The 25,754-nt window shown below is 40.3% G+C and overlaps 1 protein-coding gene across 1 annotated transcript in view; it reads left to right on the top strand.

Annotated features, from left to right (window-relative positions):
• Positions 1–3,491: 3,491 nt before the first annotated feature.
• LOC139446297 (protein dachsous-like) overlaps positions 3,492–25,754 on the top strand; it is a 49,906-nt gene continuing 27,643 nt past the window's right edge. The window contains exons 1-2 of the mRNA XM_071227647.1: positions 3,492–3,904; positions 20,032–20,138. Of these exons, the coding sequence (XP_071083748.1) occupies positions 3,492–3,904; positions 20,032–20,138 (520 nt within the window). The remainder of the gene's footprint in view (positions 3,905–20,031; positions 20,139–25,754) is intronic.

Raw genomic sequence — 25,754 nt, 5'->3', positions numbered from 1 at the left:
GGAGAACGGGCGATTTCGCGATAAGATCGTCTTAAGTACATGTTAAAAGATAGCATATTCGACTTGTGTTTTTAGCAGTGTCGTGCGCGGATATAAGTGTCTCAATCTGTAGGGCTTTGTTCAGCGGAAGCCTGGGTAGACTTAATACACATCTGTATGGAGGAATGCGACAGATCGAATCTCTGCATGGATTGCTGACAAGGTGGATGTTAGGAGGTTAGTTCACTGTTGGTGATATCGAAGTGTAATCTTCGAGTTCTCGACGTCTGGACCTAAACAATTATGGCCCTGCGTGACATCGATGTTTCTCTACCGATATAGCTCCAGGGATTATAAATGTTTAAATGATAATTTAAACCTGCACGTGTGCTTCGGTTTGAGTAGCCTGTGTTTGGTCGGGCTATCTTACAACTGTAGGCTGAAAAGTTTCTGATAAATAAAAGCGACAAAGCCCTTTCCATATTCATAAGATATCTCGACTGTATGATTTCGACTGTATCACGTGCATGCGTTTTGAACACCAGGTGTTCGATAAAAGGTACAATATAAAACCGTTTACATCTTTCCTTATGATTGAATCCCGTCAACCGGATGCTCAAATTTGAAACCTTGGAATCGGGAATGAAACCACACATGTGATAATTAGAAATATTTAGACAGTTGTTAAAGTATTTTATGACGCATTTGTTGCATTCGAATTGTTTTATAGGTTTTCGCTTGGACAGAATGTACACACATATGTATGGACTGTACATTGAATCAATGACTATACCACACAATCGTGCAATTAAGTAAACACCTCGCGGATGTAGTTGAATGTTTAATACACTGCATTTATAGAACCAGTACGATGTCTGTTTCCATAGCAACACATATGTTCCACGTGTGTTATTTTCCTACGGAGAACATAAATATTAAATATTGAAGGCAACTTACTTCTGTCCCAGACTCACCTTCACAAGGTTTTATCGTTTTTTTTACCAAGATAATATTTTATCCTGTTTGAAATAAAATCACAATCTGAAATTTGTGAAATCCGGGTAATACGTATTTGAATACTTATGAATATTGTTTTAAATTGTAAACGTGTGTGTTATGGTGTCAGAAATGACAAACACATTAGATGGGAACCCCATGATTAATTTACCATTGCTACTGAAATCTGTTTTCGCTCTGATTACATTTCAAAAATTGAAAAAAAAATGTAACAGGCCTTTATCTGGTAAACAATCCAAAAGAATTATTCAAATTATGTATTTTATTATGTGAATAAACTGAGTATACTTCAGTTAACCCCCATTAGACTTATCTGTAATATCAATTACCTATAGTTTTAAGTATTTTACCACAGTTTACGTACTTAATATGTTATTACATAACCACATTCCTCATCTTCTGAATTGTTATTCATTGGTGTATATTATGAAAGACTTGAGGTTGTTTCACTGGTCTCGTTTATTCCTAGTCCAGGTGGGTTAATCAGTGGACGGGGTAAACGATATCAGATCACCGATCACACGCTAACCAACCGATAATTGCCACACAATGAATGTTTTCGAAGCAGTAACATTTTCTCAGTTGAACTTACAGGATTGCAGGATTAAGTCTATGTATGTCGTTAGGTTCAGATTGTTGAACTGGCGACGTGCTTTTATAGGCTGTTGGCATGGGTGGTGATGGTCATCTTCCCGAGGCAAGGAAGTTAACTCACTAAAATTCCAGTTTCCACCCTTGCCGAACTAGGCTCGAATTCATGGTCTCAATCGTAGTGCCACCAGTGGCTATTACAAGTTGTGTGCCTTCTATATCCCTCCTATTGACCAATCAGATTCCACCTCTCATATCACTTTCATGTCTTCGCGAAGTGCATCTATACACGTGAGTACCTTGAAAAGATTTGGACAATATCTGTTGACGCCGAGTTGGCAGTACACATTCTTTGTAAATCCTGAAAACGACGAAATCACGGCAGTTTTCTAACCGGATGAAGATTTCGTTACGCGATTTTGATTGGACTATGCATAGACTCGTTAGTCCATCCTAAACACATTTCCATAATTCCAGGCTAGTTCGGCAAGGATGGAAACTGGACTTTTATAGTCAGTTAACTCCCTTGCCTCGGGAAGATGAGTGATGGTGTGCTTTCTAATTTTATATTACATATTTACAGCCCCCCCCCCCCCCCCCCCTCCCCCCTCCTCCCCCAGCTTTTCCCAGACTAATCAGTTTCTGTATTAGCGCTGATATAGATAGAAGGTGGAGTTGACAGCAATAATCGATATAACAATACTGTGATTTATATTAAACATCGTTAAGCGACACGTTCAAGTAGCCTTGCATTTTACGTGATGTAACATTATAAGGTATGTTTGTTTGCAATGGGTGCATGCATTATGTGATTCCTCATAAGGTGTCAGTGTTTGTTTGCATTCATAGAGTCATAGCACCTCCTGGTCGTCATGCCACAATCTGTTTGCATAATCATACTGTAGTGACAAATTTGCCTATCCTACATGTTTTTGATATGTATCACAATATACTGACTACATATACTTATATTGACCAAATATTGTAATATACTATTGAAATAACATGTCATATCTACCCACGCAAAAAGAAATAAAGTGATAAAAAACAACTTTATATATGATATTTGGTAATGATGTCGGAATCGTACAATCAACTCGTACTATTATTTATATATATCGAAACGGATATTGTATACATGCAGCTACTGCGAACAAATATGTAACAAGTAGGAACATGTATATATGAAATAAGGTTTAAGGTGTGGTTGCCTTTATGGTATAACATATAAGGTATCGTTGTCTGTAGAATGGACTTTGTGTTAGGTGGCTTTAAGTGGTTACCATTTGTCAGAGGTGGCATCATTGTCTGTATAATGGACGCGGTGTTAGGCGGCTGTAAGTGGTTACCATTTGTCAGAGGTGGCATCATTGTCTGTATAATGGACGTGGTGTTAGGCGGCTGTAAGTAGTTACCATTTGTCAGAGGTGGCATCATTGTCTGTATAATGGACGCGGTGTTAGGCGGCTGTAAGTAGTTACCATTTGCCAGAGGTGGCATCATTGTCTGTAAATGGACGTGGTGTTAGGCGGCTGTAAGTGGTTACCATTTGTCAGAGGTGGCATCATTGTCTGTATAATGGACGCGGTGTAAGGCGGCTGTAAGTGGTTACCATTTGTCAGAGGTGGCATCATTGCCTGTATAATGGACGCGGTGGTAGGCGGTTTTAAGTGTTTACCATTTGTCAGAGGGTAGCAAGCTCTAAGGTCAAAACTAAAACTGCATATACAACGTTCGTATTCCGTCTTATGTAGTACCCTGGGACGCCATTGTGTTTTAACGCCCCCTCGTCGGTTCATCATCATCCCCCTTCCAGCCGTTATGTAGGTACACAGAGTAGATGACACGTTCACCAAGACCAGGACCCCACAGCCAACCAACAGACCACGAATTATCCTTCGTCGATGGTTATCCACACCACCTTCTACCGATGGCCTTCGCATACAGACCAGTACATTCACTACATGTCAAACCACCATCCTCTGACCAAACAAGCCATAATTGCAACTCTCACCCGACGAGCAATAGCCATCTGCAATTTGGACAGTCTCAACAAAGAAGTTCAGCATCTAAAACACACTTTCAACGCCCTCAATGGAAATCCCAAACATCTTTTGGAGAAAGCCACACGGAAAACCCAAGAAGCCCTGAAAAATGATCCCGTTTCTAAGTCCAAACAAGCCTCGATACCCAGCCTCGTCAGCATCCCACATCAATACCTTACCGGGTACCAGATCATCAGGCTGCTCACCAAAACAGCCAACATGATCGTGACTTTCACTTCCGACAGGACACTGAAAAACGCATCAAAGGAAAGGTAAAACCCAGTCCACCCCAAACTCAAGGGTTTGTGTATGAGATATCATGCAACTGTTGACACAAATACATTGGAGAGACGTCACGCCCCTAAGCCACCAGAACAAAAGAACGCAAGTCCTCTGTTGAAAACTCTGATATGAAATCTGCCCTTTCGGAACATCTCATTAAACATCCTTACCACCATATTTCCTTGCCACATACCAAGATTTTCCAAACCAACATCAGTCATTGAAAAAAGAGGAAACTTCAATACAGCATCGGAAACCAAAGAAAGAAGCCAGCCATTATCAGAGACCAAGGTATCTCCCTACCCACTGTGTACTCCTCTGTGCTTTAATCATATCATCAGCCACTATGGACATCTTGATTGCCTTATTGCTTGTGTCGCAATACCAAGCTCCCTGTCACCATAACACCTTCAGTGTACTTAATTAATCGTCTCCTGTTTATCACATTGGCTTCATCATTATATTGTTATATTTGTACATTTATCCTATCTCATCGGCCTTAACATTATATTGTTATCGTTGTACATCCATCTCATAGCATATATATATTAAAATTAACCTCCATTCTCTTACTCATCATTCACCTCATGAAGGAGCAAGAAGTAGCTCTGTAACGCCGTGACAAAGAGAATAAACCATATTCATGTTCTTCCATCTTCAAAATAACATCGACGTCATCCACTGTCTAAGTTTTGTGATGAAGAATAATTGTTAAGTCGTTTTTCATGTGCTTATGCATGGCGATATTTATGTTAACATTAATGCACCTAACACAGGGATACGTTTCATCACTAACTGATAGTTACTCATAACCTGACCATGGATTGTAAAGTAAACAATATCTGCAAAAGTTGCTACTTCCACATTCGAAATGTCAGTCCGATAAGACCCATGTTGACATCAGCTCGTGAGATCACTTATCCTATCCAGGTTGGACTTTGCTAACCGTCTGCTTATAAATATCAAACAGGATCCATGTAGCAAATTGCAACGTGTGCAGAATGCTGCTGCCAGATTGATGTGTAGACGAAATAAGCGTGCACATGTCACTCCTTTATTAAAATCATTACACTGGCTTCCAATAAGATCTAGGATTGAATACAAAGTCGTGTGCATTGCATACCAGTGCTACTATAGTACAGCACCTTCCTATCTGAGTGAACTTCTTCCCCTACACCAACCAGCACGAGATCTCAGATGAGCACATAAACTCCAGTCTAGTGTCCCTATGGTCTCACTCAAAGCATTCGGCAACAGAACTTTTGCTCACACTGCATCTGTGCTCTGGAATTCCCTTCCAGTGGAAATTAGGCAATCTCCAACTCTGGACACTTTCAAGACAAAACTAAAGACTTATCTCTTTAGATGTGTCTATGACCCTGTGTGAGGCGCTATGAGCAACTACGTATACGGAAATGGCGCTGAAGAAATGGACTTTATTATTATTATAAACACTTCATGCTGACGATACAGTGAGAAACGTACAATGGACTTTGCCTTTGGCAGAGATGTCTAATGGAAAATGATTAATATAATGGCGACTGACATTGTTTATTTAATGTAAGGGCGATGCGCACACGCAGAATTCACACAAACACGTACATGAATCTAGCTTTTCTATGTTATATACCAAGCCGTCTACCAAATGTGCCGACCCGTGAAGATCCGGGTTAGAATAGGTCTTCAGCAACCCAGCCGTAAAAGGCGACTATGCTTGTCGTAAAAGGCGACTAACGGGATCGGGTGGTCAGACTCGTTGACTTGGTTGATGGATGTCATCGTATCCCAATTGCGTGAATCGATGCTCATGATGTTAATCACTGGATTGTCTGGTCCAGACTCGGTTATTTACAGACAGCTGTCATATATCAGGAATAGTGCTGAGTGCGTCGTTAAACAACAAATAAACAAAATGTACCATTCTTGACTCCAACATCGCTTAGTCATTTTCAGATTGTAACATAAACATGTTGATCAATATCAAACTATTCGGATCGAACCTGAGGAGCAAAAGAAAATTTACCTCTCAGTTGATTTGATAATATATTGTATTATCAATTGATTTCTAATCGTCTGACCCATACCTCCAAAGTATCCCACTGACTTATGTCAGCTTCCATCATGCAAATATCCCGTAGATGTTCCGCACGTTGCAGACGCCGCATCGATAGTTCAAACACAACAGGATTTACCTTTACTTACCAATGTGTTACAAATAATTAATGTTAAGGATCATTGCAGGCAATATGAGGGTCCTGTGAAGTAATGAAATAGTGTGGTGTATTGTACATTTTGATAATGACTTTAGAGCCTGGAATGAATCAATGATCATGTGGACAGTGGTCATGATTGATGGATGAAATAACAGACACCCATAACTGCCCTTGGTGTGCTGTAGGTACAATGAACATAAGGTGCGTCCTTCGGGACACAGTATATTATTATCCTGCTTCCATTCTCGAAATGTGTCTGTACCTAATATACTCAGTATATTAAGGGACCAAGGTACCCAACATACATGTACAAGGAACACGTACGTATGCCTGACTTTTAAGTAAGATTCTGGCTTTTAAGTAAAATGGAATCAGGATTTCTCGGTCCTGCAGTTAATTTTAACATAAACTGGTTCAATGAAGACAGGGTTGAGAAATGAATTTCCAACCACAAAGATAACATATCTAGGAAACACATCAGCATTGTGTATTGCGCGAATTCTTCTGTTAAAGTTTAAAATCAAGTTATTTTTGAAAAATATGACCATATCGAAGTATTCTTGTACTGACTAAGCTCCATTACAGTTAATTTCTGTTGGATATGACATGTACGTGACACACAATAAACCTACATGTATGTGACACACAATACACATACATGTATATGACACACAATAAACCTACATGTATGTGACACACAATAAACCTATATGTATGTGACACACAATAAACCTACATGTTTGTGACACACAATACACAGACATGTATGTGACACACAATACACAGACATGTGTGTGACACACGATAAACCTACATGTATGTGACACACAATACACATACATGTATGTGACACACAATAAACCTACATGTATGTGACACACAATAAACCTATATGTATGTGACACACAATAAACCTACATGTATGTGACACACAATACACAGATATGTATGTGACACACAATAAACCTACATGTATGTGACACAAAATACACCAACATGTATGTGAGACACAATAAACCTACATGTATGTGACACACAATACACAGACATGTATGTGACACACAATAAAACCTTTATGTATGTGACACACAATAAAACCTTTATGTATGTGACACACAATACACAGATATGTATGTGACACACAATAAACCTACATGTATGTGACACAAAATACACCAACATGTATGTGAGACACAATAAACCTACATGTATGTGACACACAATACACAGACATGTATGTGACACACAATACACATACATATATTTGACACACAATACACATACATGTATACGACACACAATATACATACATGTATGTGACACACAATACACATACAAGTATATGACACACAATACACAGACATGTATGTGACATACACAACACCAACATGTATGTGACACACAATAAACGAACATGTATGTGACACACAATGCACATCCATATATGTGACACACAAACACAGACATGTATGTGACACACAATAAACGAACATGTATGTGACACACAATACACAGACATATATGTGACACACAATACACAGACATATATGTGACACACAATACACAGACATGTATGTGGCACACAATACACAGACATGTATGTGACACACGATGCACATCCATGTATGTGACACACAAAACACAGACATGTATGTGACACACAATAAACCTACATGTATGTGACACACAATGCACATCCATATATGTGACACACAAACACAGACATGTATGTGACACACAATAAACGAACATGTATGTGACACACAATAAACGAACATGTATGTGACACACAATACACAGACATGTATGTGACATACAATACACAGACATGTATGTGGCACACAATACACAGACATGTATGTGACACACAATAAACCTACATGTATGTGACATACAATAAACGAACATGTATGTGACATACAATACACAGACATGTATGTGACACACAATACACAGACATGTATGTGACACACAATACACAGACATGTATGTGACACACAATACACAGACATGTATGTGACACACAATACACAGACATGTATGTGACACACAATAAACGAACATGTATGTGACACACAATGCACATCCATATATGTGACACACAAACACAGACATGTATGTGACACACAATAAACGAACATGTATGTGACACACAATACACAGACATATATGTGACACACAATACACAGACATATATGTGACACACAATACACAGACATGTATGTGGCACACAATACACAGACATGTATGTGACACACGATGCACATCCATGTATGTGACACACAAAACACAGACATGTATGTGACACACAATAAACCTACATGTATGTGACACACAATGCACATCCATATATGTGACACACAAACACAGACATGTATGTGACACACAATAAACGAACATGTATGTGACACACAATAAACGAACATGTATGTGACACACAATACACAGACATGTATGTGACATACAATACACAGACATGTATGTGGCACACAATACACAGACATGTATGTGACACACAATAAACCTACATGTATGTGACATACAATAAACGAACATGTATGTGACATACAATACACAGACATGTATGTGACACACAATACACAGACGTGTATGTGGCACACAATACACAGACATGTATGTGACACACAATACACAGACATGTATGTGACACACAATACACAGACATGTATGTGACACACAATACACAGACATGTATGTGACACACACTACACAGACATGTATGTGACACACAATACACAGACATGTATGTGACACACAATACACAGACATGTATGTGACATACAATACACAGACATGTATGTGGCACACAATACACAGACATGTATGTGACACACAATAAACCTACATGTATGTGACATACAATAAACGAACATGTATGTGACATACAATACACAGACATGTATGTGACACACAATACACAGACATGTATGTGGCACACAATACACAGACATGTATGTGACACACAATACACAGACATGTATGTGGCACACAATACACAGACATGTATGTGACACACAATACACAGACATGTATGTGACACACAATACACAGACATGTATGTGACACACAATACACAGACATGTATGTGGCACACAATACACAGACATGTATGTGACACACAATAAACCTACATGTATGTGACATACAATAAACGAACATGTATGTGACATACAATACACAGACATGTATGTGACACACAATACACAGACGTGTATGTGGCACACAATACACAGACATGTATGTGACACACAATACACAGACATGTATGTGACACACAATACACAGACATGTATGTGACACACAATACACAGACATGTATGTGACACACAATACACAGACATGTATGTGGCACACAATAAACCTACATGTATGTGACATACAATAAACGAACATGTATGTGACATACAATACACAGACATGTATGTGACACACAATACACAGACGTGTATGTGGCACACAATACACAGACATGTATGTGACACACAATACACAGACATGTATGTGACACACAATACACAGACATGTATGTGACACACAATACACAGACATGTATGTGACACACACTACACAGACATGTATGTGACACACAATACACAGACATGTATGTGACACACAATACACAGACATGTATGTGACATACAATACACAGACATGTATGTGGCACACAATACACAGACATGTATGTGACACACAATAAACCTACATGTATGTGACATACAATAAACGAACATGTATGTGACATACAATACACAGACATGTATGTGACACACAATACACAGACATGTATGTGGCACACAATACACAGACATGTATGTGACACACAATACACAGACATGTATGTGGCACACAATAAACCTACATGTATGTGACATACAATAAACGAACATGTATGTGACATACAATACACAGACATGTATGTGACACACAATACACAGACATGTATGTGACATACAATACACAGACATATATGTGACACACAATAAACGAACATGTATGTGACACACAATAAACGAACATGTATGTGACACACGATAAACCTACATGTATGTGACACACAATACACAGACATGTATGTGACACACAATACACAGACATGTATGTGACACACAATGCACAGACATGTATGTGACACACAATACACAGACATGTATGTGACACACAATACACAGACATGTATGTGACACACAATACACAAACATGTATGTGACACACAATACACAAACATGTATGTGACATACAATACACAGACATGTATGTGACACACAATACACAGACATGTATGTGACATACAATACACAGACATGTATGTGACACACAATACACAGACATGTATGTGGCATACAATACACAGACTTGTATATATGTGAGTGGGTGAGTGAGTATGGTTTTACACCACTTTTAGCAATAATCAAGCAATATCACGACGGGGAACACCAGAATTGGGCTTCACACATTGTACACTTTTAAACTGTTTAAATCGAATACCAAACATTCCACATCGTTCACACACTAAAAATTGAACCCGACAATACAAAACAGCACATATACTGAACCAAATTAAAAACGTCACAATCCTAAAATTGTAACATTTTGACCAGTTATCATTGTGGGCCCTTATTGTGTATTTAAACAGTAATGGCCACGTACTGTCTTCAGATAACACCCGTTTTTGTGCAGGTGAATCGATCAAAATCATGTGCACAGCACTATAGTGGCAAAAGTGTTTTTTCAAGTGCAACTGGTCACGTGGCCATAATACCGCACGTTTTTTTCAGCCATACTTGTTAGCAGTCATTAACAAAAAAAGAAAAACACAAGAAAACAAAAGTCTTTAAGGCCATTTGTCATGCCACGCCTTTCAAATGTGCAACGTGAACGTGCCATCGGCATATTGCAGACGGGAACGTCCGTAGCTGAAGTCACAAGGACGATGGGTTGTAGTCGACGGACTGTCTATGATTTACAGACGCGTCTACAGCAAACGGGTACCACCGCTGATCGCCCTTGGCCAGGTCGACCACGTGTGACGTCACATGCAGAGGATCGTCAGATTGTCTTACGCCACCTCTTTAACCGATTTTTGACGGCTACATCAACCAGAAAAGAACTGTTTAGGGGTAGACTGAGTGCGCAAATTGTTCGAAACCGTCTGAGAACTGCTCACCTTCAAGCACGACGGCCATACTGCGGGCCGATTCTGACTCAATTACACAGACGTCAACGTCAATTGTGGGCACAGCGACACTTACGATGGACTTAGGAATTGGAATCAAGTCGTCTTCCGTGATGAATCCCGATTTAATCTTTGATTTGCTGATGGTAGGGCGAGGGTGTGGAGGCGCACAGCAATATTGACAAGGAATCTCCTTCAGAATTCGGGAGTCAACGTCATGGACTGGCCGTCAAGGTCTCCCGATCTCAATCCCATCGAACACGTCTGGGATGCTCTTGGCAGAAGTCTTCGTACTCTCCAGAACCAACCACAGAATTTGCAAGATCTTGGCACCATTTTGCAGCAACAATGGCGTCGTCTTCCCAATCATGTGTTCACAAGCATCACAAGGTCCATGCGGAGGCGTTGTGTGGCAGTTGTCAACACACATGGTGGCCATGCACGCTACTGAACTTGTGTGCCATCAGATTCCCGTGCCTGGGACTTATGATTTATACTGTTGATGTTATTACCGAATACCGTAGGTGCTTGGAACAAATTATGGTTACCACCGATAATTAAAATCCTTCTTTGGATATTAATGATTAAAAATTACCTTCTCTGATACATTTGTCCGTTGTATATCATATATGGGATTACTTTTAAAAATGTAAAGTTTTTTGATTTGACTCAGTATACTTAAAAATCAGTCAGTCAAGCATTACTTCGTCAAGCGTCAATATTCTGTTGACTATTGATGTAAATTCATTATCTCAAACGTTGTTACGAATATCTTTCAAACTCAGTATGCAATGTGGTGTTCATGACTTTCGAATTTTGTAATACCCCTCATGATTTATTCTACATTGATTTAAACGATATTTCCTACAAGTCTTTTGTTAATAAAATCGCACATTTACAAATGTAGTCGATACAGTAGGAAACGTTATCTTCCCAAATCGAGTGTATAATATATATATATGTGTGTATACTTTCCAAAAACAAGTAGGGAATTACGTGATGACGACAAATACGTAGTAGCGCCTCACACGTGCGTAGGATGTCATTCCTGATTTTTTAAACTTTCAAGGAAGGTCGATTGATCTCTGTAAACCATTATTTCTGTCAACCTTATTCATTCTGCTCACCATACAGTTGTGATTTATATGATTTCATCCTTTGTTTGTGTATGAACTATCAATGCGGCGTCTGTAACAAGCCGAGCGTCTACGGGCGATTGGCATGCTGGAACCGGCAGAAATCAGCGAATACGTTCTAATCTTTCGCAAACTGTGATTAACAAACAATGGAACAGGTACCAACAAACCCCAATGTTGACGATAGACCCCTTCAGGGCATTCAAGGTCAACGACAAGAGTACAGGATCGATTGATCCGAAACCAAACTCTAAGAAATCGAACTCAAACGGCGATCAAATTTATGCACACTTTCATCAGGCTACTGGAGTACGAGTTAGACGATTAGAAATTGTCTCCAGGCAGCTCATCTCAATGCTCGACAGCCACGTGTTTTGCCGCCCTTACAAATCGTCATATTGCCAACAGACTTCAAAGATATACACAACGTCGAACCTTGGGTAATCATCGCTTGTAACGTGTCATGTTTTTAGACGAGTCCCGATTCACTTTGCACTTCCCCGGATAGGCGTTGTCGTGTTTGGCGAAGTCGATATGAACGTCAAGCCAATGCCAATCTAAGACCTCATGACAGATTTGGCGTTGGATCAGTTATGGTATGGCAATACCACGGCGGGGAACAACAGAAATGGGCTTCACACATTGTACCCATGTGGGGAATCGAACCTGGGTCTTCGGCGGGCCCTGCGAACGCTTTAACCACTAGGCTACCCCACCGAGTGTTTTGTGAGGGTCACAAGGTGTTTAATGTGGCAGATGTCTGTGAATATGACTTCCCCGATATTTTGCTGCCACACAATAAACTTGTTGGACCATTCTATCGATTATTTGGAAAGTTATATTGGGTCTAAGGAAATGACGTTTCTATTCAGTTTTTCTCCTCGAAGGTGTCAATTTGTTTAACAGGTCATACTTTTCTGAAAACCCCAATCTTAGTTTTACGGTTAATATTCAACCTCGACACGAGACTTGAATTTCATACTGTAAGCATGACATATACCATAGACATCCGAAAATTTGACCTCACTAAACTGTACCTTTCTGATACTTTTCTTCCATAAAACTCAAATTGTAATATTGATTCATGGTCGATAAATGTGTCTAATTCCAGTATTAAATACGCCAAGAAAGGATTTTTATATACAAAAGGTGACGCCACTCGTTTTTCACTGTAACACAATAAAGGCGACACGTAGTCGATGCTTTGTAAACCTTTACCTGTAAATCTCCTGTATTTGGATAGTTTAGAATCTCAGGAGAAGTCATCTATTTCGGTAGACTTGTGATCTTAGTTCACGGGTTTGGCCGTGCTGCTATAGAAACCCACTCTAAGTGTGTTGCCATTGGTAATAATGCGTTGGTATAATTGCGCCATGTCGGTGGAGATACATCCGTCATAATTGATCTTCTGAAAGACGGGCGGTAGGACAGCACTGCTATCTGAATTAAACTTTATTTAGATTCAGATCGCTAGCGGCGACATTAGATTACAATTGAAATATTGATTTTACAAAAATGTTCATCAAAACAATATTACATTGTCAAGAACATCTTATCGGAGCAGTCGGATCAGATAAAACACAAATTCTTGAATTTTGTATAAGAACTTACGAAACATTAATTCCAGGTTTTAAGTTTATCATGATTATTTTACACAACCTAGATAATGTTCCTTATATTGGACTGTTAAAACAGATTCATTTTAGACAAGTTGGATGTAATATGATAACATTTATGAATCAGTTATTTCCTCAAATGAAGGACAGATAAATAGTGAAATCTCTCTCCAATGTTCCATCATTGTCAGTCCACATTTTCTTTCAGTTAATGGTATTTTCCTCCATCTGCCTCTCTCGATTGTAAATAATGATTAGTGGTTCCGAACTAAAGAAACATTGTCCAAACGTTTTCATCTGTATTGAATAAATAGTCGTTAATTCGTGACGACGAAGCCCCGGTTTCGATTGCCTACATGGGTATATGTATGAAGCCGTTGTATGCCAAGAGTAATACATACCAATGAGTAAAGATGAAAGATAGTCTAGCTCGTGAATAATACGTACTATAGCGAACTCTCATCGAACGATATATTCCAAACCTTGAGTAACATACACTAAAACATCATATCATAAGCAGGGACCTGTTTCTTTTGTTTTAGAGTATCCCGCGTCAGTGAAGACGATATTGATTACATTTTGCTGAAAGAAAACGGGGGGAAAAATGCGAAAAGAAAGCCGAGCAGTATGTCAGTCAAACAAACGAGTGTGAAATACCGCGAATATTGCTGTACATTATTGATAGCCTCTGTTCTTTGTGGGTGAATCACAGCTGGCAGTAAACGTGTGCTGGCACTGTTGGCGCGGATAAGCTACAGAACGCTCACGTCTTGGCAGTTCATGAGGACACTACGGGGATTATAGATTAGGGAAGACGTAGAGATGTTTACGCTGCCGCGCTACACAGGTACCTATCTTCCATCGTTTCTGGATTAAGAACGCAAATGTTTTACTTTGTATTTTTTACAGCATTCAAATCATAGAAACCACGTTCTTCTCCTGGTATATACTTTCAATTTGAGTTACGTGTCTGAGAACGGATGTAGCCAATTATTGTACCAAGAAGCCTTCTTGCTTTTTATAAACATATTTGTGCCAAGATCTGTATCTCCACAATCAGTGAAGGGATAAGCAATATTAGACGTCGAACATAATTGGGTTTTTTATATTGGAAACCGAGAATCTACATACCGAGTCATGAAAGAATTATCCGTTTCTAGAACAAGCAACTTGTCGTTTGTGAATGAAACTGCGTATACATGTGTAATCATCTTGGCTTTGTATCCTTATAGGTATTGCCTTTCTGGCTGAGAAAAGTTAATAATTTACCCCAGTGGGGAATTGTTTCCGTGCTCTAAGTATCGGTGATGCTAACCGATTAGAAAGCGGAAGCCCCAACGTCTAGTTTCGCTGTTTATGTTACATCCAAATTGTTTGTACTTAGTTTTAACTTTGAATTGCAGACCAAACTGATGGTTGATCCTCATTCTGGTCGATTTGTGGAAGAAAAGAATGTTCGTGTTCGTCGTCGTGTTGATGCTGACACTCGTCTGTGCCGTGGATGCAGGTGAGCAACACCTTCTGTGTCTGTCTGGCTTAGTCAAGTCATCTCACTCTCAATATGGTTTTCGAAACTGCCACATCACTTACAGAATTAACAGTTATATGTCATGTTCGCGGAGGCACGGGTGGCCCAATCGTCTAAGGCGCCGCGATTCGTTGTGCAGAGTTGCGTCCCTTAGGCACGCCAGAAACCTATGATTTTTGTTCGAATCCCGGTTCGCCCCGATTATGTTTCTAGGTTTGTTAGCACCATACCCATGCTCGTGGGTTTCACCGAAGTGGTAAACGTCTGAGACATGCATCACTTCGGGCTTTCCTCCCACATTAAACTGAAACGCCGTGATATAACTTGAATACTGTTAAAAGCGGCGTTAAACCCAACCTACTCACTCACGCCTGTTACGACTCTATGTGAAAATGTTTTTGTTTATAGTTTTAACATATTTTATTTACATGGAAATGATTGGACAGTTATCACAACTTATATCATCTTCTCCCATATATTTCCAAGTATGTTTAATTACAAATAATAAATGAAATGGTTTGTATAGACATATGAGGCCAGTCTGTTAACTGATGAAGATCTTCATCTAAACAAAGCCATATTTACTATACCGGGTGTATGACGATTCCTCATTTTTACTGAATTCAAATGCTTCAAAATATCCGCACCAAATACCTTTTTCAAAGAATAACCATAATCCTTAATACTACGAAGGAAGGACTTTCTACATTCTAACAACAAATGTATTTGACACATGTGGAATGTCATATCATGTGGATTATCAACAATTCAATGGATTTACTTGAATTATTGCAATCCCAGAAAAGTTCAATTCCGGCAAAATTTTGATTTTTAACTTTGTATACCATTATCCCTCCCGTCAAACTTAATGACGTCATTCCTTGAACAACGGGCCACTTGCTGCTAAATGTGGTAACCACAGATATAGTTATATCTAAATATGAAAGCAAATATCGTCTGAAGTTTGCTGTCAGTGAGAAAACAATATGTGAAATAAAACACTGGACTTCCTCATTGATAACATCTATATGGAATTTGTGGATAAGACATTTGGGCCAGAAGTAGTGAGTGAGTGAGTATGGTTTTACGCCGCTTTTTAGCAATATTCCAGCAATATCACGGTGGGGACACCAGAAATGGGCTTTACACATTGTACCCATGTCGGGAATCGAACCTGTGTCTTCGGCGTGACGAGCGAACGCTTTAACCACTAGGCTACCCGACCGTCCGGGGGCCAGAAGTGGACATGGGCATCAAGTGTAATCCGCTTTTTGTCGATCTGTTTCTTTATGCATTTGAATCAGAATTTCTGCTCTTGTTGGCAATATCTAAACAGGGGAATTTATCCAAGAAGTTTAACATTAGCTTCAGGTATACGCATGATGTGATATCGTTTATAATGGCCAAATAGCCACTATCCTTGCGCTGATTTGCCCATCTTAACCTGAAATGAACGAGACCACTAAAACAGCCTCATCCCTTTCATATAATCAGAACAAAAGTTCCTGTGACACCAATATGTTTGTGTATTTTTCAAACAAGTGAAGTTTGTTTTTCAATATTGTAGTACATGTATGGAATCAAGTCACAAAAACGCAACTGCTACAGAAAAGTATGCATTCCATGCAAAAGTTGACTTTTACGCAAGCACCATGCATTTCACTACCCAAGAATGGGTATAAAAACGTGCGTTAACGGGATTCCACATGAATTGTTTGGCATCGCGCTGACAACAACCACTAAGAAAAACAACAAAATTACGCAATCATTCAACATTACGAAATGCCACGCCTGTCCGAAAATGAGCGAGCCATTGGAATGCTTGAAGCAGGTTCGAGTCAACTTGATGTTGCTAGACAATTTAACGTTCACAGATGGAAATCTCAATGGACAGCGCTACCGCGGCGAGATTATCGGCCCTGTTGTTCTACCGTTTTTGCGTCGTCATTGCCCAGGCATTACCTTTCAACATGACAACGCCCGGCCTCATATTGCTCGACTTGTTTAGGATTCTCTTCAACAAAACAATGTGAATGTCATCCCCTGGACGACTCGCTCCCCTGATCTTTCAACAATCGAGCACATGTGGGATGAGATGGATCGGCGCCTTCGACGTAAACCACGTTTTCCACAGACACTCCAGGAACTTCGAAACATGCTCCAGCAGATATGGACAGATATCCCACAGGACTTTGTGCGACGCCTGGTCCATTCCATGAGACGAAGATGTGTTGCTTGCATCGCAACCAGAGGTGGACACACACGCTATTGATTTGTAAATTGACATTTTGGCACGTTCATGTTTTTTTTTTAAATCACGCATTTTCTGAAGTCAGTATGGAAAATTAAACCATTTTAACACTTACAGGAGTCTTTTATCTGTTGCAAACCGAAATTGTTTCAGATTTGGTAAAAACATAACTTTGCATTAAATCTTATTCAATGCCACAGGAACTTTTGTTGTTCAGTATATTTAGATCTATGTATACAAATTCTTAGGGACAAAAAAAACCTACCACACGACTGTATGACAAGAGTGGTGACTTTAACTTTCCAATCGTCAACTTTCCCTTTTGAGCAATATTGTATTTTTCAGTGTTTACATTTCACAACTTTTGAGGCTCAATCGAATCGTGCCCTTTCTACGAAGATTAAATTTTTAAAGAGCGTCATACAACTCTGTCTCGAATTATTTTGATAAGGTTTACAGCCTTCAAGGTATTTCAAGACGTTTAATGGTAGCCATATGGCGCACACAATGAGTAAATGAGAGAAGACAAGTGTGTTCAGTTTAGAAATGTGAAACAGATTTGATACCTCTAATTTCGAAACACACATGGTCTTACCTCCATTCTCACACATTACAAATTCAATTGTGATCGTGAAAATGAAAAGCGATTGCTTGTGGCTTGCGTAAGTTGAATGTTCAATGTCGGCGGTCTTTGGCGATCGTCTTAGGTTAACTGTTATTTGGAGGATTTTCACATTTGAAAAATCCCAAGAATGCAAACACGAAATTTTGCAAGTTAACATTAATAACATAAAATCAGCGTTAGAAACTGACTACAAATCGGGATTGTGAACAAAGTGTTTTCAAGTTCATATGTGTTTATGCGGTGATCAGAATCATTAACTACAACAGATGCGCTTCGGCTTGCACACCAAGTAGGCCATGCGAACTACAACGTTTTACAATCTTTTGGCCCTCACACACACACACACACACAATTACACACACACGTGCATGCATACACATCTCTGTATAACTGCAATAATCTTGGACGCGACGTTAAACCCTATTTCACCTCACCTCACACACAAAGAAACTAATATGATTGACGGTCAATCATTATAAGATAAAATGACAAATTGGAATTTCATTCAATATATGCGAAATAACTCACATTGACAATCATCTTACAACCAGATGTGTCGCTGTGTAATCGATACTCCGAGATTATATTATGACTTTAATGCTCAAAATAGCGGGCAACTATATCCTCTAGTTTTCTTACGACAAATAGGTTTGAGAAGATGTATCATTAGATAAGGGTTTGTATTAGGGAATAGCTTCAAACGTCAATAACACCGTGTGACAATACAGAACACGATGTTGAATTAGGCTAACGTTTCCGAAGTGTTTCCAGTGAGCGTGGGGCGATTGGATGACACCATTGATGCTTTTGGTGATCATTCAAAGATGACAGTATAGTGGTGTCGAGATAATAATTTGATATATCACTATACACGGCTGGACTCACTCTGTTATGCTGGTGCAAGAATTGCCGTACCGCGGCTTTGATTTTGCTCGTTTTGAACTTCACAGAAAGCAATATTCCAGCGGCGATCTGTCAATAATCGAATCTGGAGCAGACACACCAGTAATTAATTAATATCATCTCCAAATGGTAGGGAATATTAAAAAATACCAGATAGTTACTGAAATACAAAGAGGATTCATGTGATGGTAATGGGTGGATAAGAGTGAGTGAGTGAGTGAGTGAGTGAGTGAGTGAGTGAGTAAGGTTTTACGCCGCTATTAGCAATATTCCAGCAATATCACGGCGGGGGACACCAGAAATGGGCTTCACACATTGAACCCATGTCGGGAATCGAACCCGGGTCTTCGGCGTGACGAGCAAACGCTTTAACCACTAGGCTACCCGACTGCCCCTGGATGGATAAGAAAAGGAATGACTAGGTGTGACATGACAACCAACAGAACATGATGGCGGTGTATTGTAAGTGTACAAACAACCCAGAAAGAAGACCGGGACTATATAAAACAATATGAACGAACGTTTGAGATAACTCGATCAATAATGGGTCATACCTCCACGATTAGTCAACTATTCGTTTATGTGACGTGACAGGGCCCGACTCAATATCCCATTGACAATTTGAGGAGGTCTTGTCTTCTCATCTTGCAGCGCCTGGCCAACTTCCGCTTACGTAGCGGTTGACCTTTGTCGTCGGCGTACACGTCTCCAGATCCTGGCCCAGACTTTCTCTATGGGGGGAAAGGTCAAGACCCAAGGTTGGCCTTTGCATTCTGGTGATGGTTTGCTGCTGGGGGTGGTCAGCTGTGATAGTAGACCGGCATGGCGCGCAAACGTCACAATAATTGGTGCCAGTATGTCAGAATACGGTAGTACTGTACAGTTCTGGCGTTCAGAGTTACCTTGCCTCATATCGTTATAGAATCAACCCAAAAGTCTCATGCTGCCTTACTTTGACCTTCGGGTCGAGAGTGAATCTAGGCTTATCTGAAAACAGTGCCCGAGAACATCGCCCATTTTTCCAGTTTCTGCTCCCTAACCACCATTGGCATCTGTCCAGAATGTGTCGATTTGTTAATGGTGCTACAACCGAACATGGAAATTAGCATACTCCATAGGCAGGGCTTTAACTGAACTAGGCTTTAATTCCCAGGCTCGACCTTAGTGTCACCAGTGGCTATTACGGGTTGTGGTCCTTCGATGTCCCTACTATTGACCAACCAGGTTCCAACTTTTATAGAACTTGCATTTACTTCAAACAAAATGGCGGCGCCCAGTGAAAACGATCTGATCGATAATCAAGATCTTTATTGTAATAAAACGGGTCTTACCTCGCGAAGTGCATCATATCACTTGAGTACCTTGATAAAAACATGAAAACATTTGGAAAATATCTGTCGACGCCCATTTGGCGGTACACGTGCATTGCAAATCATGCAGTCGACCGAAATCTGCATGTTGAAACCCATACTGTTTACGAACCGGATGTCTAGTTCGCTACGCGATTTTGATTGGACTATGCATAGACTCGTTAGTCCAGCCAAAATGTAACTTGGGAAATGGAACCTATTTCGGCAAGGGATGAAACTGGAGTTTTATATGTCAGTTAAAGCCAATGCCTCGAGAAGATGGCAAATAAGCTGCATTCACACAATTTCTAAACATCTGGTCAGTAACTTGAACTCAGCAATGTGATTGGTTGTTTGGACGCGATTTCTTAAAGCCTGGTTGCTGATGAATCCACCCTGGTCTTGTCTGTTGGACTAGGACGTCCTGTAAGGGAGCGACAATCAATATTTTGTGTCTGCAGAAACCAGATCCAAAGTCTGCTAGTCCCCGACTGAGACACGCTGAACATATTGGCTTCCTCCTTCTGGGTTCTAGCAGTTACACTACTGGAGCACCCGCATAGAAAAATCCAAATGTCGTATATAGGGTGAAGTTCCCACAGATGTAAAATTAAGCCACTAAAAGTGTAGCAAGTAATAGTTCATCATCTTTGATGAATAGAACGGGGATGAGTGAGTGAGTGAGTGAGTTATAAGCAAGTTCACAAGGTAAGGGCGTCATCTGTGGGATGTCTGGTTTTATAGTTCTAGCCCACTGAGATACCATGCCCAGATTAACAGGAAAACCCCACTTTCACAGACACATTACACTGACTCCGATACGACCAGTCGATGCTTTATCCCCTAATACGATGACATACATCAACCAAGTCAGCGGGCCTGAGCCCCCGATCCCGTTAGTCGCCCCTTACGATAAGCATAGTCGCCTTTTACGGCAAGCATGGGTTGCTGAAGACCTATTCCAACCCGTATCTTCACGGGTCGTATACTGTGAATAAGTACATTGAATATTTGTATACCCTATTTTGTTGACTAAATCCACCATTGAGTGAATATATATAGATTGTGTCACAATATGTTATCATAATTGTGTATTCGAAATAATGATTATGACGAAGGAATTCCTCATAGATACATGTAATAGTTAGTCGTACGTCAGTCAATGTAAACTGACATCCAACCAACACTGTTTCAGGAACACGGTCACATCGTAAACCTTGCAATGGAAAGTCATTGACAGTTTGTGTTATATCACCATAGCTCGCGGTATCCAAGTGTCATTCAAACAAATAGATGTGAGGTGATATGGAGTTTGACGTTGCGTTCAAGATTATTACACCTATATAGTGACATGCATGGACGTGTGTGTGTGGCTGCTGTTACTAGTCTGGACTAATGCCGGTTTTATAGGTCTAGCCCACTGAGATACCATGCCGCAGTTTAACATGAATATCCCACTCAGACACAGTATACTGACTCCGAGCCGTACAGGCCTTGCTTTAACCCTTAATGCCGAGCGCCAGACAGGGTAACAACAAGTACCATCTTTTAACGTCTCTTGGTATTGCGCGGCCGGGGATTGAACCCCGGACCTTCCTCTCTCCGGTCGCACGCTCTACCACTAGACCACGGAGGCGGTCTAAGACATTTAGGCAAGAAGTAGGCATCCCCATGGACACCAATTGAGCCACAGGTTTACCCACCAAAGTGAACGAAATCAGTGAGGCTGCTTCATCTGTTTCATAGTTAGAGCTATACATAAAGATTGAGAGTGACAAAACACTCTCCACTAGACTGTATGGCAAGAGGGATGACTTCAACATTCCAATAGTCGAGTTGAAAAAGGGATTTGAATAGGACATCATTTGTTGTCACTGGCGCGTTAAATTTGGAAATGTCCTCCACATGTCTTCTATAAAACGGTTTGAAAGTAAGAAAGGCCTCCAATGTTATAATCTGGATCAAATCGGGTTGCCCGTAGCAACCTAGGCTGTTGTGTCGCAAAATTTTATTCCATACAAACATGGTAGTCATAGTTGTCATGGCATGACAGATTAACGATAGTGATATTAAAGATTCACGTGGTCTTTATTTTGTTTTGAGAGTTTAACTTACAGTGGTTTCACCGGATATGTCGAAAATGTAAAAAATTACGACGGCGGTCGGATGACAATGCGCTATGCCATTTGCTAAAATATACTGACTGGTCAGGTGAGCTACAACGTGACCCATCAATAGATTTTAGTATGTCAAAATTCGTATTTAATGCATCAGAACCAAAACATGGGGTGCAATTGTTTCCGATGAATACTCTGTCTGCCTAAGTCTATTTAACACATGACCACATATGTTCCGACATCGAAGTGTAGTGGTAATTATGGACACATAGAAGGAAAGAAACGTCTTTACGTGGAATTGGTAAATCTGTAAGCCTCTAGAGAAAATTGAGTTGTTTTTTTATCAAGCTTAATTCAAGCTGATATATCGTTTAATTCCCCGAGGCATCATCACAGCACTGCTGGGGGTTCTGACCAATGAGAAATCATCATAAGAACACGTGGAATACGTTTATAGACCGTTAAACATACCACAGACACTACCCGTGCTGTATTGTATTTTATGTAAAGGTTTATAATTGGCTGTGAAAAGTCATTGACAGTTTGTGTTATATCACCATAGCTCGCGGTATCCAAGTGTCATTCAAACAAATAGATGTGAGGTGATATGGAGTTTGACGTTGCGTTCAAGATTATTACACCTATATAGTGACATGCATGGACGTGTGTGTGTGGCTGCTGTTACTAGTCTGGACTAATGCCGGTTTTATAGGTCTAGCCCACTGAGATACTATGCTGCAGTTTAACATGGATACCCCACTCAGACACAGTATACTAACTCAGAACTGAACAGTTCTTGCTTTATCAATGTCAAGCGCCAGGCAGCATAGCGAACTTTTTCAGTTATTCCATGACGCGGCGGGGATTCGAACCCCCGATCTTTCGCTCTTCAGGCAGACGCTCCGTGCACTAGAGTGAGTGAGTGAGTTTGGTTTAACGCCGCTTTTAACAGTATTCCAGTCTTATCACGGCGTGTCAGCTTAATGTGGGAGGAAAGCCCGAAGTGATGCAGGTCTCAGACGTTTACCACTTCGGTGAAACCCACGAACACGGGTATGGTGCTGACAAACCTAGAAACATAATCGGGGCGAACCGGGATTCGAACCCACAATCATAGGTTTCTGGCGTGCCTAAGGGACGCAACTCTGCACAGCGAATCGCGGCGCCTTAGACGATTGGGCCACCCGAAACACGATTTAGTTGATAGTGTATCTACGGGCGAGGTGTTTTACATAATCGATGAACCATATGTATTTACAATTAAATGAATTTGGAACCACTTGATCACTATCACGTATGAAATGTAAATTTGTGCCGAAAAAAGCAATTATTGATTTTCAAAGATAAGCTGTCTAAGGTTCCCACCTGCAATTGTGTATTATGCAATTTTTTGTAAAAAATTAAAAATTCTAAATCAAGTCATATTTGAAACATTAAAACCATGAAGAAATATTCTGACTAAGCGCCAGTACAGTTTATTTTTGGGATATAGCATTGGCAATTTAAGATATTTTCAAAATGAAACATATGAAAAAAACAACGGAGAGGTTTAGTTTTTTTTGCCCCTGTTAACGAAACCAAGCTATGGAGCTTTCGCAAAGCACACTTATCGATTACTAAGCCAGTTCCCGCTGGCGAAATCTCTTTCGATAAGTTTCGAAATGCGCGACTTGCAATAAAAACGCTCTCTGACAGGGACGAGTGAAGTCGTTTATTTTTTACTAAGGTAAACTTTGCATATAATCTATTATTGCACTAAATAAAAGTCTTCTGTAATAAGGCAAAGCTTGAATAATTCAGCAATTTTAGAGATGCGTGTATATTGAAAACATGCATCCCTGGTGCCTCGTGACTTTTAGAAACGTCACTCGGAAGGAGGTAATCCTGGAGGATATCTCGCTATGATATCCTTGCCCTTTCAAAGTGTTTATCTTGGTCCCCGAAAATGACAACGATAGCGGCTATACCCTAGTCTTCAGGGTGTTCAGGCTCGATAAGGGCGGTCGGGTAGCCTAGTGGTTAAAGCGTTCGCTCGTCACGCCGAAGACCCAGGTTCGATTCCCGACATGGGTACAATGTGTGAAGCCCATTTCCGGTGTCCCCCGCCGTGATATTGCTGGAATATTGCTAAAAGCGGCGTAAAACCATACTTACTCACTCACTCACTCAGGCTCGATAAATTTGTTGATGCATGTCATCGATCCCCATTGTGTGGATCGATGCTCATGATATTAATCACTGGATTGTGTGGTCCAGATTTGGTTATTTACAGACCGCCGTCATATAGCTGGAATATTGCTGAGTGCAGCTTTAAACAACAAACCAACAACATAGTGTTACTGGAGAAGAAAACATGCCACACAGTTGTGATTTGAGTTTAAGAAAATAGATAAAATAAAGGATGCTTGATCAGGAGATTAAGAGACACTGGGAAGTAATCCAAAGCCACAATCTGCAGCAGCAGCCGCAGCCACTTGGACGTGTGCATAGGAGCAATCAGTGGCACACCTGAACGGGGGTATCCTCGGCATTTTTCCTTGATAGTGTCTTTGGACTGACGTAATTATGTGGCACAGTATTGACCATTGGTTGTCGAACCTCAAAACAGATAGGTAATCGTGACTGACCCCTTACTGTCCTGGAAAATTGAACCATGACCTGGCTAACGGACGCTACGTTTTGGTGGGGGCGAGGCCAAATGCTTCCACTGCTCTAAAGTTTTGATCAAGGTGATGGGCCAAGGTCCAATCCCGGGTTACATTTCGCATATTGTTTCATCAGGATTCTGTTGATAATTGGTCAACAGGTCCCTGAATATGTTCGTTGGGTCAGCTTCTGATTCTGTGTCATCCTTCTTGGTACCCACATTACGGACGGCTTGCTCATGTTGTGTGTCGGTTAAGGTGGA

Source organism: Haliotis cracherodii, unplaced genomic scaffold (assembly GCF_022045235.1).
Source record: "Haliotis cracherodii isolate W230 unplaced genomic scaffold, xgHalCrac1.p SCAF_6, whole genome shotgun sequence".
Taxonomy (NCBI): domain Eukaryota; kingdom Metazoa; phylum Mollusca; class Gastropoda; order Lepetellida; family Haliotidae; genus Haliotis; species Haliotis cracherodii.
Note: the sequence above shows the minus strand (reverse complement) of the source record. Positions and strands in the feature narration are given on the sequence as shown.